This window comes from Monopterus albus, unplaced genomic scaffold (genome assembly GCF_001952655.1).
Source record: "Monopterus albus unplaced genomic scaffold, M_albus_1.0 scaffold271.1, whole genome shotgun sequence".
NCBI lineage: Eukaryota > Metazoa > Chordata > Actinopteri > Synbranchiformes > Synbranchidae > Monopterus > Monopterus albus.
In genome coordinates this window covers 693,905-711,487 of record NW_018128151.1, presented here as the reverse complement: position 1 = coordinate 711,487, position 17,583 = coordinate 693,905, and the positions used below count along the sequence as shown (strand labels likewise).

The 17,583-nt window shown below is 40.6% G+C and overlaps 1 protein-coding gene across 1 annotated transcript; it reads right to left on the bottom strand.

Moving 5' to 3' along the window:
- Positions 1-2,727: 2,727 nt before the first annotated feature.
- Positions 2,728-17,313, bottom strand: LOC109972850 (somatostatin receptor type 2-like). Its single transcript, XM_020622037.1, has 4 exons — positions 16,937-17,313; positions 13,652-14,342; positions 10,567-10,892; positions 2,728-8,454 (listed from the first exon to the last, which is right to left on the bottom strand). Exons 2-4 carry the CDS (start codon positions 14,037-14,039, stop codon positions 8,023-8,025), a joined length of 1,146 nt encoding a protein of 381 aa, XP_020477693.1. The 5' UTR covers positions 14,040-14,342; positions 16,937-17,313; the 3' UTR covers positions 2,728-8,022.
- Positions 17,314-17,583: the final 270 nt, after the last annotated feature.

Genomic DNA, 17,583 nt, shown 5'->3' with positions numbered 1-17,583 from the left:
CGTAGTGAAAAACACAATTTCACCTACGTTCCCCTCTCCTTTATGGAGAATTTTGGTAACTTTCACCTTTTTGTTTTTGCACCTCAAGTCCACAACTTTTCTGTTATGATTTACTCAGGCACATGGAAACAGGCAGCTAAGAATGTAGTGTTCATTTTATCAGCAAAAATGATGGAGAAAATATTTGTTAATGACCTGTTTCTATGACAAATAACAAGACTAAAACTGTAGCTTCTGATCAGTAAAGCATTTTTCTCCACCCAACACAGTATCTTTCATTCAGAAGTAGGTTTAGCCACTTGACCTGCTGCACTGCCATTAATACAAAGCATCTTACATGTGGCAATGTTCTATGTTCTGTCAACTGATTTTACCTAAAATTTTAGTTTAGCCAGCAGGAAGTGTGTCCTATCTCTTCAGGTTCAGAACATCTTGTTCTGCAAAGATTCCTCAATTTTATACAGTTCATTTAAATGCATATGAAATGTGCTGCATGATCCTTTTCACTGATTTAAGATTGACCTACTTGTCTTAACTTTGTCTGACATTAAGTAACTTCACCTTTCAGTAGCTTGACCATGTTTCTATTTGGTTTTTGAAAAGGCCAAACATAGAGCCGTGATCATATACTATCAGAGCTTTGGCTCAGTGTTGACTTGTTATAATAAAGCTCCTGTTGACTGCACCAGGGGATCAACGGCTGCATTTGCTGACATTTTTACATGGACATGACACTGTACTTTATACTGTGTGCATTTAATCCTCATCTCCATCCTCTCACCTTCCACCACCACAATAAAACACCCCTGAGCATGATATTCATTAGAGAACACATTACTTGTTTTCAAAGTGGAAGTGAGTCCTTGGTAGTGTATATTGGCACAATGTTCAGAGTAGTGAGTCACAGGGAGGTGATGCAGGCATGAGAGAAAAAGAGAGGTGATATGAGAGAACATTTTCTCAGGCAGGCTTACGCTTATATGAGAGGTTTTAAACTGAGCTCACCTTCTGAGCTTGCTGTATGTCTGGGGATGTCACAATAAATCCCCATTCATTTAGACATCAATCATCAGCATTTGAGGACTGATTTTTTTGCAAGGGTCCTCATTCAAGAAGATTTAATCTAGATGGTCAAGTGCAACTCAAAGCTACAGTATGTAACTTTTTGTTAAATATTTTTGTTGTAGAAATCTGCTCCAAAACTTACCTTAGTGTGGAGCGGTGCTGTCAAAGGCTCCTGGGACCCAGACTCATTGAACAGCACCTGATATCAGTGCAGAGATGTTAGCTTCTAAAAGGTTTTGAGCGGAACTGACCTCTCTAACCAATCGGAGATTTTCATGTATTTCTGTAAGTTTTGTTGCATTTGTTTTATTTTCATGACGACAAATATCTGAAGAGCTGGGCAGAGTGTGGTGGAGCATATCAGATAGTACTAGAGCATAGTGGAGCAGGGTGAGAGAGCGCTGGGCAGAGCAGAGTGGACTGATTTGGAGTTTCATGCCAGTGCTACTTTAAGTAATATAATGAAGCTTCAGTACAAAATTACACAACTGTCTCTAATGGGGGTGACTCGTGAGAATAGACATGATATGCTATGTTATAGTATATATCCATATATCTATGGATTTTTTTTTTTCATTTTTCAGATATCCATATAATTCTTTACCTCAAAAATCTTGCATTGGTTGGGCTATAATTCTAATAAATTATAAAGCCTTGCACTGGTAAAGGCAACATATACCAGGACATGCAGCCTACTTATGTTTTCCAAATAAAATCAAATGTTATACAGATCATTTTAAATGGCCTCCTGAACCAACTATTAAAGCTGACTGCATAGGAGGTACTTTCAGCCTTTTCATCAAACTTGTTTTGTTTAGTGTGAGGCTGTAGGTCAGTTTAGTGTGTTTAAAGTGAAAAGTGAAACAGTAATAATTAACAATTACGGCTCAAATTGAAAGATACCTGGACATTTTTTTTTTGTTCAATAAGAGTCTTCAACAACAGTAGCCTTTTGTGAGACTTAGCTACAAACAAAATGTTAAGGTCAGCATGCTAACATACAGATGTTTAGCAGGCTGTGTGTTTGCCATAATTGTTATCTTAGATTAGCATAAATTTTTTTGCTTATTAGCATGAAAATAAAATTTAGTTAAGGCTGATAATAGCTTAAAAAGCAAGGGGGTTGCAAAAGTTGTTACAATTCATTCTGTAGGATCCATGAGTGTGTGCAAAATGTCACAGCAATCCGTTTATTAATTATTGAAATATTTCAGTCTGGGCCAAAGTAGTGGGCCCTTACCACAGAAGAGTTGTTAAGGGGTCAAAATGGCAGCAGGTCACATGACTCATACCTTGAAATAGTTTCAAACAGCCAATACTGATGCATTGTTTTCTGTAAGGAACAGTGAGATTAGTGACGTGAACAGCCTTGCTAACTAGAGCTGTGTTCTATTGTTGTAGCAAGTTAGCTAGTTACCTAATTATTAATGTGAGCCCAAGTTTTGTTAAATGTGTATAAATGTTTTGACACATCGTTAACTCAAACTGCAGCAAGTATAATTATTGCTATTGATTTCAGCTTCTTACTCTAGAAGATAGCAGCCAAGTCAGTGTAACTCTGTGGCTCTGCACCTAATATTTGGAACTATCCAGTATTCCCTTGATCTGCCATTGCCGTTAAAAAAACAAATGAAAATAATAAAAAGAAAACACACAGACACCAAAATATTCCTTATAGAGTCAATGGAGATGTTGTCACTGTCCTTCTTAATCCATTAGGCAGGAAATACATAGAGGACTGACCTTTCACATTGCAGGAAATCTTATAAGATATATCCTTCATACAGTATATAGTGCAGTCATCCAAGGGAGCTATACAGTACAAACACGTCCATTGATACACACATAGGGTACATACAGTGTGCACACTCACTGACACACAAATACACCTGTTAGACCATGGGAGCAGGAAGCAGCCTGCATTTTAATTACAGAAATAAGGACACTGGCCTGTCAATGATCACATTCTATTCTATGTGACAGTAAAGCATCACAAATAAGCATCTGTTTCTGAAATTATACCACACAAACAGAGGCAATGTAAGCTGGGGAAATGGAACTAAGAATGGCACACAGCAAGTCTCTGTTATGATTTGGCTACCAACATGCACAAATGCCTTTGGTTGTTTGGCTCGGGGGAGGAATAGGTTCCAGTGTTGTTTTTCTATACACTAATGTCATGACATGATTTTATATTAAGTTTCAAGGCACATAGATAAAAGTAACCACACAGAAAAGGACATACAGTATCCATGGCTGTACACTGTCAGAAACAAGTGTGTACTTTATAACCGACTCAGCAAAGGTTTTGGCATAGTCAGGATCACATACATTATTATCTGATATGGAGATCTCACATTTCATTTTACTTCAGCACATGTGTAACACTGGTTCTGGTTAGTGAGGTGAAACACAAAGTGGGATTTGCAACCTTCCCCATGCAAGAACAAATAGATGATACCACAAATACACAGAGTTAGTATTGAACAGTGCATCTTCAGGAATGCATGTTCTAGCCCTTCACAAATGAACTTATGTTTAAAAAAAAGCTGAGCCCAAGAAGGGAGAGTCGCCTGTTTCTGCCTCTCATCTGTACACTATACAGGGCAGGAACCAGAAGTCTGAACAAATGCTCTTTACGCATCTGGTGTCAAACTGTACTCAGAAATCAAAGAGCCAAGCCCCATGTCAACCCAAATGAATATAACTCTTTTATAGCCTAACCTAATTTCAGACATACTTAAGTCTTGATTTCAGAAAATGACAAAGAATGCAGCTACAGGCACATGTCATGTTCCTTTTAGCGCTACATTTACACTGGTTTTAGCACAGACAGCCTCATCATCTATTAAACATCAGAATGATTTATTAGACACATACAGTAAGTACGCCAAATAGCCAGCAGAAATGGTATGCATAGCATGTTTTCTTCAGCATTGTTCAGTTTAGGTGGGTGTAAAGTGTGTGTTAGCTCGTATTACTCTTCCCTAAGCTGTGTTCACAAATGAAAGTAACACAAAGACAGAGAGAGAAACAGTAATTAACTGTGGATGATGGAAGAATAGTTGTCGCACTTCAAGCTTGAAAGTGCTAAATACTGTATCTAAACTGTGATGGGTGAGATCGCATAAGTGGGTTTCTCACTGTGACACACACACACAGAATATTCACAAATGTAGAAGTGTAAAGATATACACAAAAAAGATGGTGTGTGTTCAGGATCATACACAGGGTTTGTACATGAGATAATTGGCTTACAGTCCAAACATGTTTCTGGCTGTAGTTATTCTTCACATAAAGCCGTTGGTCTTGGACTGTTGTTTCTTTACATCTACACACATACAGAATCAGTCACCATTATTATGTTATGCATTACTCAGGCAAAGGCTGTAGGAACTTACATCGCTGCAGGTTTACTCATGTCACTGTGAAAGTGAGGCTATTTTACATGCTTGCCAGTAAACATTTGTGAATGTGTGTGTGTGTGTGTGTGTGTGTGTGTATGTGTGTGTGTTCCTAATTTGACTCCAAAGTGAATGAGGGCCTGACCCTAATACAACTACTGCAGTAACAGCACAGAGAGACTGTCATGACAAATTACAGGCTGTGTGGCCCAGGAGCAACTGGGAGAACGCCGTTTGTGTGTGTGTGGCCTCAGTTAATTGTTTTCTGCAGTAATCTCTCAGGACAAGCTTTGTCTGCCTCCTCGTGTCTTTTGATTGTGCTGATTGATGAAGGCTGACTTCACTATAAATCTGTCACTGCAGCATATGGCGGACGACCTTATTACCACTATAGAGGCTTTCCAGTTGTTTTACAGATCTCCGGCAACCAGGGGCGGCTCCATCACGTAGGTCTATTGGAGAAATCACAGTGCATAAAATGCCTGATACCTAAAACGGAAATGGGTGTCAGTGATGTATATGAGCTCATTCAGTCAGCATTAATGGAGTGATAAGGTTTCCAAATTCAGGATATTGTGTTTTTTGTTTAACTTCCTCTGGTTCACTAGGAAACTGTAGTTTAGTGGAGTCCACTGGAGCCTGCAGGATTATATTATGTTTTAACGAGAATCTTTTGTCATTTTAACAAAATACTTTGCTCGGTCACGTTAAAACATTTTTCACGTTATTACAACATACTGGTTTGTCTCGTAATAACATGCCCCCTGCGCAGCGCACACATTGGCTTTGAGCAACACCTCCGTAGCTCATCCAGTTCAGCAGTCTCTCTCTCACCGACACCCTCTCATACCAACTTTCCACCCAGTGACCAGCGTTGCTCTCAGGAGGTGCGCCCCTGCCGGTCCTTGAGGATCTCTGATCTGACACTTAAATCCATGCACAATAAATAGTACACAAAATAACACATGACTGCAGCTCATGAGCGATAAATAAAAAATACTCTGCATATGCCTGGATGTTGCTAAGGCATTGTTGACAGCAGGTACAATCGTGTGTGGCTGCTGTCACCGACTACAAGCTGCATGCTTACGTTAGGGAGTAGAAGTATGATCCACTCCAGGGGAGTGCGATGTTATATCAGATAGCTCCTCGGGCCATAAATGTGAAACTACATTTCTGTGCTGTACAATGACCACCAGAGGCAATGGTGTAAAAAATCATTTTTAAAACATAAGGACAGCGCGCACAGAACTGGGGCTGCAGGCGCCACTGGTGGAGTCAGTCCACTGAACTAAACAAACTGATATAGATTTTTTTTTTATAGCTATCTCAGTAACTACCAAGCCAATTCGTGAATGCTGATAATGAGGTGGAATGGTTAAGTTTAGGTTTAGAGTATATGTTAATAGCCATATGTTTCAGTCTGGGTAATTAGCATCTTACTGAGATTTGTAGTTTTTTCCCAGATGTAAAAACTCATCTTCCTCAGTCCCCCAAATAAATACATTTATCTCAAACCTGAAAGTTTGGTCAGTCTTTGTCATGGTCACAACAAACAAGTCTTTGAAGTCTGAAGCCTAACAAACGCATCTCAGCTAGCTTGAAATAAATTACATTGCCCAATGTGCAATATGAGCCTATATTATGTCGCCAACAACAGTTTATTCCATTACACACATCCACATTCAAAAGCTTAGCAAACTATCTGAAAATACAAGCAGCATTTCACTAAAACAAAACAAAAAACTGCCATTGTTCTGAGTGTTTATCTTTGATGTCACAATAAATAAAAATATTTTATACAAATATCATATTTGTATAAAATCCTGTAATATTATGTTACCATTCTTTGGCTTCTGATGTTTTCTTTCCCAGTTCAGTAACAGCTTAAGCAAATGCACATGTACCACCATCCAAGAAGAGTGGGGGAAAGCGCAACTGGTATTTACGACAGTTGGGTCCAACTCAGTTACACTCAGCAACTGTAGGAGGAGGCAAATTGCCAAGTTACGTATTGTTGCTTTAAGTGATCACAAACTAACCGGCACACGGGAAACTCAACAGGAACACTTGTAACAGCATCAAAAACGTTTGTATTGGGAAAAAAACAAAACAAAAAAACAGATTATGTGGGTGTTTCAATATACTGTATGTCTGTCTTACCCACACACGCCTTGATCTCTTCCATTCACCTGTATTTATGTAACTCACTGCAATCTCCCAAGCTTTGTCTTCATGGGTGGTGTGTTATCAGTGGATACAATGCCTACATAAGCTTTACTTTGCTTTCTCTCTGTCCCTTTATCTCCTCTCTCCCTCCCTCTTTGACTGAGCAACACGTTTCCCTGCCTTCTGTGAAATTTTGACATTTTTGCAAGGAAAAATGACAACTGAACCAAATGTGAAGCTGAGGGTAGTGATTACGTTTACATATGAAATTAGAAGGAACTCTTATGTTGTCAGAACACAGCCTTTACAAGTAGAAATGGGTTCTTTACAATTGCACAGCTGACACAAAAGGGCAGAATTCAGTGAAGTATAAAACACAGATGATGGGTTTCACAAACATGTATCAAGAGCTGTCAGTGACACAGCTCACAACAATACAGAATTTTACAGTGGGGACTGCCTTTGAAATTCATTTGGGTTCAGGCACAAAGTCATCAATGTGCCAAACTTTCCCCATGGGTCGACAGGAAACCATTTCCTATTTACAAAGTCAAGCTCTTCTGAAGGGAGCGAGGCTCAGAACGGATGTTTTGCCATCCTTCCACTTAATCAATAATCCTGGATGTTAAATTCAAGAGTGTACAGATCAATGCAGCTCCTCCTGTGGAGATGCCAGATTGTCAGGGAATAGAACCACCTTTGACTGTGAGTAAATAAGATGTGTTTAGAGGCCTGTTGATCATGTAAGACCATCAGCTGGTATAGATAAAACATGACCACGAAACTGTTCATGCTTGTGTTGTAGTTTCTGATTTTTATCATTTAACGTCTCTAAAAACCTTTGAGTGCTGGCTGGTTTCCAATAAAATATCTGACTTCAGCTGTATTTCCACATTCAGAGAAGTCAATGCAAAGCCTTCTTAGTTATAGATAACTCCGTCATGGAAGGCAAAGATTGGGTTCAGTCATCTCTGTACCATGGGTGAACTAGCCCCAGTATTTCTGCAGCGGATCCACAGCCACAGTCCACTGTTTGATCCTGCATCTTGTTTTGATTCTGGTTCAGTCAGCAAGACTTCTAACATCTCGACAGAAGCCTCAAGTTGCTAAATGTGAAAGCATTATTATTTATGTTGGATTTCAACATCACTTGTCTGGTATAGGTTTGCGCTGCTTCAGGGCTAAGAGCTGGAGTCAGCGCTGTATAGTTTTCATTTTGACTTTGTTTGTGTGTCAGTGTCCATGTGCAGCAGCCATTAAATCATCTTCCTGTTCTTGCATCTTTGAGCAGGGATCACTAGCAGTGCACTGGCAGCCCATCTGTCCAGAAGCCCCAAGCTCAATCTTTCTTATCTCTCTGGAAGTGACTGGTGCTCCTTTACCCTCAGATGCTGGTCTGCAGCTCTCCGTTGAGCAGGGCAGCATTGTGAGTCTCCAAATTGGTGCTGGTGATGATGGCGTCGCTAATCATCCTGCTCCTGTCTGCCCTGCTGTCACTGCGCTCTATCTCGTCCAGCCCTGTCACCTTTTTCAGGCAGAGAACATTCTGAAAGCTCTTCTTGAAGTTGTCCGACAGGAATGCATAGAGGATGGGGTTGGCACAGCTGTTGGCATAGCCAAGTACCACCACGAAGTCGAAGGTGCTTTTCATTGCAGAGGTGGGGTTGATGGAACTGGTGACAGAGGTGACATTGAAAAGGTAGAAAGGTAGCCAGCAGAGGACGAACACTGCCACAACAATGGACACCATCCTCGTCACCTTACGCTCTGAACGCTTGCGTTTGCTGGAACCCACTCTCATGCCAGATGACTTTACCTGTCAAAGGGAAGAACTGTCAGTGGCTTCAAATCACTCAAGCACATTCTTGAAGGAACAGCTGGACATTTAAGGATACAGGTCCATTTGTTTTTTGGGTGAGAGATGAGAAAATCAATAGCTAAGTTTAGCTGGAAGACTGGAATCAGCCAGGCTGGCTCTGTCCAAAGGTAAATAAACCTGTTCCCAAAGTGAAGAGCACTTTAACTAGTGTTAATTTGATTTAGAGATGCTGATCTTAATGCTAACGTAAGCTAACTGGCTCCTGGCTGTAGCTTCATTTTTAACAAACTCTTTGCAAGAAAGCAAATGAGTGTACTTTCCAAATTGTCTGTCCTGCGTTGATGGACAACAGCAGATGAGGCTGCCCCCCAGGAATGTGTGCTCTCCCTGCTGCTGTTCTCCCTCAATACTAATGACTGCACCTCAGGAGACCCCTCTGTAAAAATCATGGAGTTTGCAGATGACACAACAGTCATTGACCTAATTCAAGATGGCGATGAGTTGGCCTACAAACAGGAGGCTGAACAGCTGGCCCTGTGGTGTGGTCATAGCAACCTGGAGCTGAACACATGGAAGACAATGGAAATGATAATGGATTTTAGGAGGAACTAACTAACTATATTCAACAGCACTGTTTCGGTCGTGGAGTCCTACAAGTTCCTGGGCTCCACTATCTCCCAGGACCTGAAGTAGACATCCAATCCAAACAGGACAAGTACAGACTTCAGCAGACAGTCAGGACTGCAGAAAAGGTCATTGGTGTGAGCCTGCCCTCTATGGAGGACCTGTACACCGCACGAGTCAAAAGGAGGGCGGAGAGGATCACTGCAGACCCCTCACACCCTGGATATAAACTCTTTGAACTACTCCCCTCTGGGTGGCGCTACAGGTCACTGTGCGCCAAGACAACCAGGCACAGGGACAGTTTCTTTCCCCGGGCTATTACAATGTTGCTCTTCTAACTTGTGATTTTTTAGTTTGTATATATTGTGTATTTATTTTGTTTTTTATATTGTGCACATTGGGGGCCATTGAGCTGGAGTCAAGTTCCTTGTGTTCTTGAAATACTTGGCAATAAAGTTTATGTTTATTGTCTCACTTAACCTGGCGTAACAACCAGTGAGCACCAGGCAGTGCCTAGCCCTGTTCCTAGATCATCATATTATCAGAGGAATGCATGAGTAGTTATTGTTTTGTTCTGTACGGTGTTTGAATCACAGGAAATCAGGAACAACTCATGAAGATAGTGGGCAGTATGATTGACTTAGCCATAACTATGAACTAATCCATGTAAGTACATTTACTCAAGTACTGTACTTAAGTACAATTTTGAAGTATCTATACTTGAGTCTTTTCATTTTCTGCTGCTTTATACTTTGGCTTCACTTCATTTCAGAAAAAACATTGTACTTTGTACTCACTAAATTTATTTGATAACTTTAGTTGCTAGTTACTAATCAGAATCAGATTAATACAATACAGTATAATGATTAGACTGTTGATCCTCGGTGTAAAATTCACAAGCTACCCAGTAGTACTCCATATTATAAGCATATAAGATAGTTAACATTAGCTCTACTTTTTAGCAGCTGCAACATCAAATGTACACAATACACTGGTACACAATAACACATCAATAATTATAATCCAATATGATATGCATTGATGTTAACTGTGTCATTCTGCACAATGAGTATTTTGACTTTTGGTACTTTAGGTACATTTTTATGCTAATATTTTTGTACCTAATCAACATATTGAATACAGATCTTCCACTTAAGTAAACTATCTGAAACCTCTGAACCCACTAAACTAATCATTACCTAGTGATTCACTGGTATAGTGATGCAAATTCTTCCTGATTCTTTCCTTAGTAACAATGCATATTTGTCTGTACCATGTTATAAAGTGTCACCATCAGTGACATTTTAAACTGAGCAATTTACATGAATCTATGAATATATACAGTATTATGCATGTGACCAAACCACGCTGGGTGACAGAAGGATTTTTGGACAGCATTGTAGTCCTATAGCCAGTTATACAAATAAAACTCACTATTTCACAAAATTCTGTTATAATATCACAAATGCAGTGGTAAACTCTCACCTTGACTATAATGAGCAGGTAGCACAGACATATGACAACCAGAGGCATGAAGAATCCAATGAAGAAGGTGTAGAATATGAAGGCCTTGTAATAGACATCCTGGGGCTCTGGCCACATAATGCCACACACTGGCACCTTGTCCAGGCCACTGAAGATCATAGTTGGTAGGATGACTAAGAGCGACACCCCCCAGACTGTCAAGTTAATTAGCTTCGCTACACGGGGCTTCCGCCATTTTGTGGACTTAATAGGGTGGACCACGGCCAGGTATCGATCGATGCTCATCACCATCAGACAGAAGATGCTGGTGAACTGATTGAGAGAGTCTGGGAGGGGTTAGAGGAAGACAGGAAGCAGAGGAGTGAAGAAAGGAACAAAGCTGAGGGCATCATGTAATCAGTAACCACTAATGCAAAAAAAAGGTTTAGACAAACTTTAAACAAAAAGCCATTTCAAATACTTTTTTCTTTTTTAGAGTTAGGTAAAAAAAAAAGATTCAGCCTCATTCACCAATATTTTGCATATTTTTTCCTTAAATTTATCTTTAAGAAAGGTCCTAAGAAAAGCCTACGCCTGATTCTTAAACCGCAGAATAATTCGCACCTGTGTTCTTACAATGATGAATCCCATTGTGATAGTACAGTAATTTTAAAGCACATGTGAATCGTTTCTATTTAACACAGGTAAATACCCCACCAGTGCCCATAGAAGGGCATGAGATTGCAGGGTCGTGTGCACACAGGAATTAGGGTTGGGTACCAAAACCCAGTGCCAATATGGCACTGGTTCCTATACAGGTGGTATTTACTAGACTAAATCACAATGCAGGTTTTGGTGCCTCATTTTGGTGCCACTTAAATGCCTGTTGACTGAAATATTTGCCCTCTGGTGCTGTGAAACGAACAATACAGGCAAGAGAACCATCACTGTACATCAAGTGCTAACATTATCACTGCCCTGCCGTCTGGCCGTGATGCCCTGCATATCTGTCGGCCACACAGCCAGAGTTCATCAGTCAAGCTAGCACTGCTACAATAAGGTTTCCTTTAGTTTTACTGGATAATCAGACCGAAGGGTGTAATTTTTGGCTCTGTCTGTAAGCTGTAAGAAAACTCAACATTAAAACATTACATGTAGTGTTGAAATGTATTGTGTTTTCTCTGCTATCTGAAATACTGCATATGCTAAATAAGCACTAACAGTCAATACTGACAACCAAGTGAAAACTGCAGGCAGCCATTATGCATGTATTTTTAGTTTTCACTGTGCTAGAAGTGATGCTGGTCATTCTGTCATCATTAAGCCAGATAAATATAATTATTGCACAAGTTAGAGTAATTTAGAGAAATCAGATGTCATTTCCTCCATTTTCTCCTTCATACATCCATGATTCTTCTGACCCATTATCTTAGGCAACATCAGCAGAGAGCAACATGAGCTTAGTACTGTTTGTCTTTGAGTCTAAATGTGTACAGATAACCTCATTTACTATCTAAATTATAATAAAGGCGCACAGTTACTGCACTATCTCTGCATATTTCTCTGTAACCATTCTACAAACATCTGCACTTTACTCTAGTTTGTAACTTTACTGCTCAGGCTGTATAGATAAACCATGTACACATACACATCATGTCATTTGTCTCAGCCTTAGTGCCCAGTCTAGTGGCCTTTGTACCCTCCAGAAATGTACAGCGTGAAATCGAAGGCCAAATGGCCTTGGCCTTCAAATTATTAAATGTATGGGCTGGTTTTGTGCTTCTTTTTTAGGGATCGGTTCTGGTACCATTTAGACACCAGCACTGTTTTACAAGTATAATTTTATCAGAAAAAAACCCAAACGATACCCAACCCTAACAGGACTCTCACACAGAAACAGAAAAGAAAGTAACTAAAATAAAAAATAGCAACTGAGGAATATTGTGATGAAGTAAACAACAGCAAAGGAGTGGTCATATTTAGTAGTATGAGTAGTGGATATAAAATAACACACTGCATGCTCTGATTCAGCCAGTGAACTGGGATAAGGGTGCCCAACTGATGAAGTAATAAAAAAAAGGTTTGATCTCAAACCTGAGGCAACAAACCACAGGGGTGAGACGCTGACCAGTGGAGGAGGACAGGGTATCTGAGCTGGACCAGGTATGCGTGCCTCCGTCTGTGCACCCACGTCCCCTTCAGCTGCCCAGCATCTGACCTCAGATGTGGTGCTGGACAACCACATACCTAGACAGACAGCCTCAACACTGGCCAAAATACCCATGTTTGGTTTTGAAGTGATATATTTCTAATAAATTTTAAAGCCCTTAGCCATAAAAAAGCAATTAATTGCCTATTATAGCTTATACTGTTATATTTATTCATATTAAAAGACTGTAATTCTTTGTTAAATACTGGAAATAATTACTGAAAAAATATTAATGATAGAAATGTTATTGTAATTTAATCCTAATATTATACAACTGTAGAATTGAAGAAAAGTGAAATACCAATAGGTTCACACAAACATGTCAGCACTGCAAAGTTGCTCTTGAGTGTGTGTAGGCTCTGTTCTTACCTAACAACAAATCCCAGATAAGAAAACATTGGTGAATGCCAGAAAGTTGTTCTTGAGAAAGGCTGGTTAATGTGGCCCACTTGGAAAGCAGCACTTGGCATTTTTACACATTCTGTCTGTATGTAGCAGCACTTGGCATTTTTACACATTCTGGTGTTTGTATAGTTAAAACCAATAAGGCACAATGTGCTGCTTCTAGTCTGTTACTAAGCTAATCTAACAGTCTCCTGGCTGTAGCTTCATATTTAACTGACAAATATGACAGTGTTCTTGGTCTTCTCATCTAACTTTAAGCAGAAAAGCAAATACATGTATTTACATTTCCCAAAATGCCAAACTATCCTTCAGGGTTTTGAACAAAAATTCCTTGAGCTGCAGTTAGTTTAATTAAATGTTTTTAGTTAGGTTTTCCTTCAGTTATAGCAGATAATGATTTTGGGTTAAGTGAGGAACCCAGAAGTGCTTTTTGCCCAGTAAAACTGCTGCTGTTCTCTTAAGTGCACCATTAGCCTGGTTTTCTACACCCACCTACAGTCATGATGACTCTACACAGTGCCTCTCCAAAGGGCCAGTGCACCAGTGACAACTGCAGGGCAATGAACGGCAGGCTCATCATACACAAAACATCTGCCACTGCCAGGTTCAGGATGTAGATGTTGGTCACCGTCTTCATTTTGGCATAACGCAGGATGACATAGATGACCAGGGTGTTGCCGCAGAGCCCCACGGCGCACACCACAAAGTAGATGAAGGTGATGACCACAGAGCTGGTCTTGTCCTGGTGAGACTCCCTGGTCTCTGAGATGTTCAGGTCCACATCAGAGTCATTCCCTTGGAAATAGCTGTCATACAGGAGGGGCTCAGGGATGGAGATGTTGGGGGACGTTGACAGGAAAGGCCACTGATCCAAGGCCATGACGGCAGAAAGGGTTTTAAGGAATCAAAGGATTTTAAGAATCTAAAGATGATGAAGGGTGAAAAGTGAAGGTGTGATCTTGGAGGATTTCAGAGATAGTGGATTAATGGGTATGGGTTAGAGTTTCAGCCTTAAATCAAATTTAACACGTCTGTGAAAATCTGGGCAAAAGGACATCAAGGTTAAAATTCTAAGATAATCCAGGGAAGTTTGAGACTTTGGGGTGGCTGCAGATTTTTGTTCAATTGGAATCATAGGTATCACATCACAGCTGTAGAGAAACAGCTAAAGAGCAAGACTGATCTGTAGAGAGAGAGAGAGAGAGAGAGAGACTAGTAAGTCTGGCTGACAGAGAAGATTTTTTTAGATAAACAATAATAGCCCTCTAAGATCCATGGCAACAGCTGCGAGTTTACCCACATGTAACTGCTTTCATGCCTTCAATCAGAGTAACATGAATGCTCCATGGGAGAGATGGCCATATCCAGCCAAGTTCAAATTTTACCTGATGTGCAATTTTCTACAAATGACTTTTTGCCTTCATTTCAAACCACTGCAGAGAAAAAAAAAAGAAACTAGGGCACCACAGGCAAACCATAAAATACTGGAGCTTGTTGGGTTGTCCCTGAACAGCTGCCATGACACATTACATGACTGAGCATCATCCCAAACTTTTTGTCACTATTACGTCAGAACATTGATTTGCACTGATATCAGGCAGATACAACTGTGTGGGTGACTCCAGAACTCATCATGACTTCTAGTTTAGAGTCACATATTCGTGATTTTGACATCTGGACACGTCCTTCATTTCAACATGTGTTCAACGTGTCTTCTGTCTTTCTTTGTGACTCAGTCCATAAATCCTCCGGTGCTGCACTGAGCCCAGGTCAGGTGTGTGCATATGTGTGTATGCATGCTTCTCCCATGTATACATGCATGCAAAAGGGTACGCCTGAGCGAGAGAAGGACGAGGGCACAGCAACGGCAAAGACAAATGTTTATTCAATTGATCTTGGGGACAAACAGCTCTGACACTGTGGCAGGATCAGTCACTCTTCCCCTGCAGTGACAGCCGCTTGCTCAACAGGGACAACAGTCCAGTTCTTGTGTTCATAATTTACCTGAATTACGTGACTGGCACATGTTGGGCCACTTTAGACAGTTTACTTTGTGCTAACGAGGGGTATGATAAACAGCTGGGTATTTATCATAGTAGATGACGGCTGCTGCTGTAAACTGTGTCTGTGTGTACATTAATATGTATGCAAAGGTTAGACTAATACAGAGGATTGTTGTATTTTTTGTTAATCTACAGTGTTTTCCTCTTGAATATTTAGTATGAAATGTTAAAAACTAACCACAGATGCCCATCAGTAATGTCCTACGTGGAAGGGGATGCGTCACACTTTGTATTTTATCTTTTATCAGTCAAAAAGTCCAAAGGGATTCAGGTCATTTTTAAAGACTAAAATAATATTATCATAGAGAACTGTTCAACCAATTTCAGCACTCTTAATATACACAGGTCTACAATGCTGTTCCTCTAGTAACCCAATTTGCCTTTGAAATATTGGAGATGTATCCATTTTCACATATTAGTCATCGCCTTGTTGCAGTAACATCTGACTCACAACTGCCAGTGTGGCACTTAGCAAAGCCTGTCTGGATTAATCTGAGATTTAGTAGAGAATTTTAATAGCCGTTATTGGTCTAAAAGATGGTCCCTGTGAGAGTAACTTTAGGGTGAACACTGCTTTCTCATATTTGAGGAAATGTATTAGGCACAATATAGTCAAATGTTAAAGTTTCCATCCTTAAAACTTCACTGCAGGATAATTTGGTGACAGCTGGGGTTAATGGTGGACCCCACCACCAACAATGAAAAACCCTAGACAAAGCAGACTGAACATTGAGCTGTTATAGCTGAAATAAATATCAAAATCGAGGTCTGATATAATAAAGGTTTTAAGAATTATTACTTGATGTGAAAAATCCTGAAATCCACAAGCACAGTAATTTCATTTACACGTATTAATGGAGCCCCATTAGGCATGCGTGCTTGTGAGTGTGTGCGACTGAGTGAGAGCTACAGAGGAAAGTGGGAGCCAAAGCAATCTGCAATAATAATCCACTGATGAAAGGATTTTTATAGTGGCATTACAGTAGGAGGTGTCAGTAACATTTGGTAGCATCTTGTACTTTAGTTATAAAGCGGGGTAATTGTGTTAACAAGCCTACAGGGAGATTTAGTGCGCTGTTAAAACTCTTTCAAAGGGAAAGCCTGATAGACTTCTGGAGAAAGCATAAACTGCAGGATGGATATCGGAAGCTGTATTTCTGCTCAGCTCTGACTGTGTGAATAAATGAAGAGATGCTGGGGAATCAGCAGCTGCTTCACTCGATGCAGCCTGGCACGAGCTGGCAGGCTGTCTGTGATAAGCGTCCAGCTCGACAGGACACTTTTCTTTCATTAACTGGAAACTCTCACCCAGTAGTGAGCAGGTTGTTTTTATACGCGCTCTCAAGAATAATAAGACACGTTTCTGCCCTTGGGCTGTAAATGGAGTAGACATCTATTCTCCTCTCACACCAAAAGGCAGAAATGGTCTTAGCACAGGTAAAGCATATGGGAGTTTTAATTCGTTTTTTTTCCTTTCGAGTGCCAAGAATTGAATAATCATCGCACCATGATTTAGCACGCCTGTGTGCACTACATGATACATTGGAGGGAAATATTTAACTTTTCCGGACAAAACATAGCTGACGATATAGAGACTTTATTACAGTGCACAAAAGCCAAAGTCCTACCAGAAATGCCTATGGACGAAGACAAATTTCATAAAAATCTGCACAATTTTAATTATTCTCAATCTTTTATCAGTGCCATTACTTACTTTTAAAATGAAAACCTCTTCCTCATATCAAGCTCATCGTGGCGAGGTGTCCTTCAGCAGAGAACATAGAGTCCGACCGCTCCGACGCGGCGTTGACCTGCTGGAACACTGCATCCCGTTATGCTCTCCATCCACCTGCTCCTCCAGTGTTACGCACGGCGCTGGTGTTCAGCCGCCCACTCGCCGCCTTCACCAGAGCTGGCGGTTATACTGCGTTTCTCGGGCCATTTTACCTCCCCCAAAATATTCCGCTTATATTAATCGAAACTTTGGCAGAGTGTGTCTAAAAGAAAAAAGGCGGCGTGCGCTCAGAGTGCGCTGCGTCAAGCCAGAGAATTTTGGCACCAAACCCCCGCGAAGAGCCAGTCAGAGCGGCAGGACGCACGACTGCACCGGGGGGAGAGAGAGAAAGTGAGAAAGCGCGTCACCCTGTGTGCGTCGGTGTCCCCTAGTTTTGAGTCATATGTATGAGTGCTCTCTTTTTCTGGTGCCTTTTGTCACCATAAGACAAAAACGGAGCATCTTTTTGCTGCACACTGTTCTACACCAGCGTCCTAAACGTAAACCTAATTAGGAGTGCAGTACTTCAGCACATACCTGAGCTTTCACAGCAGCTATGACAAATGTTTTTGTCACTGGTCCTCCAG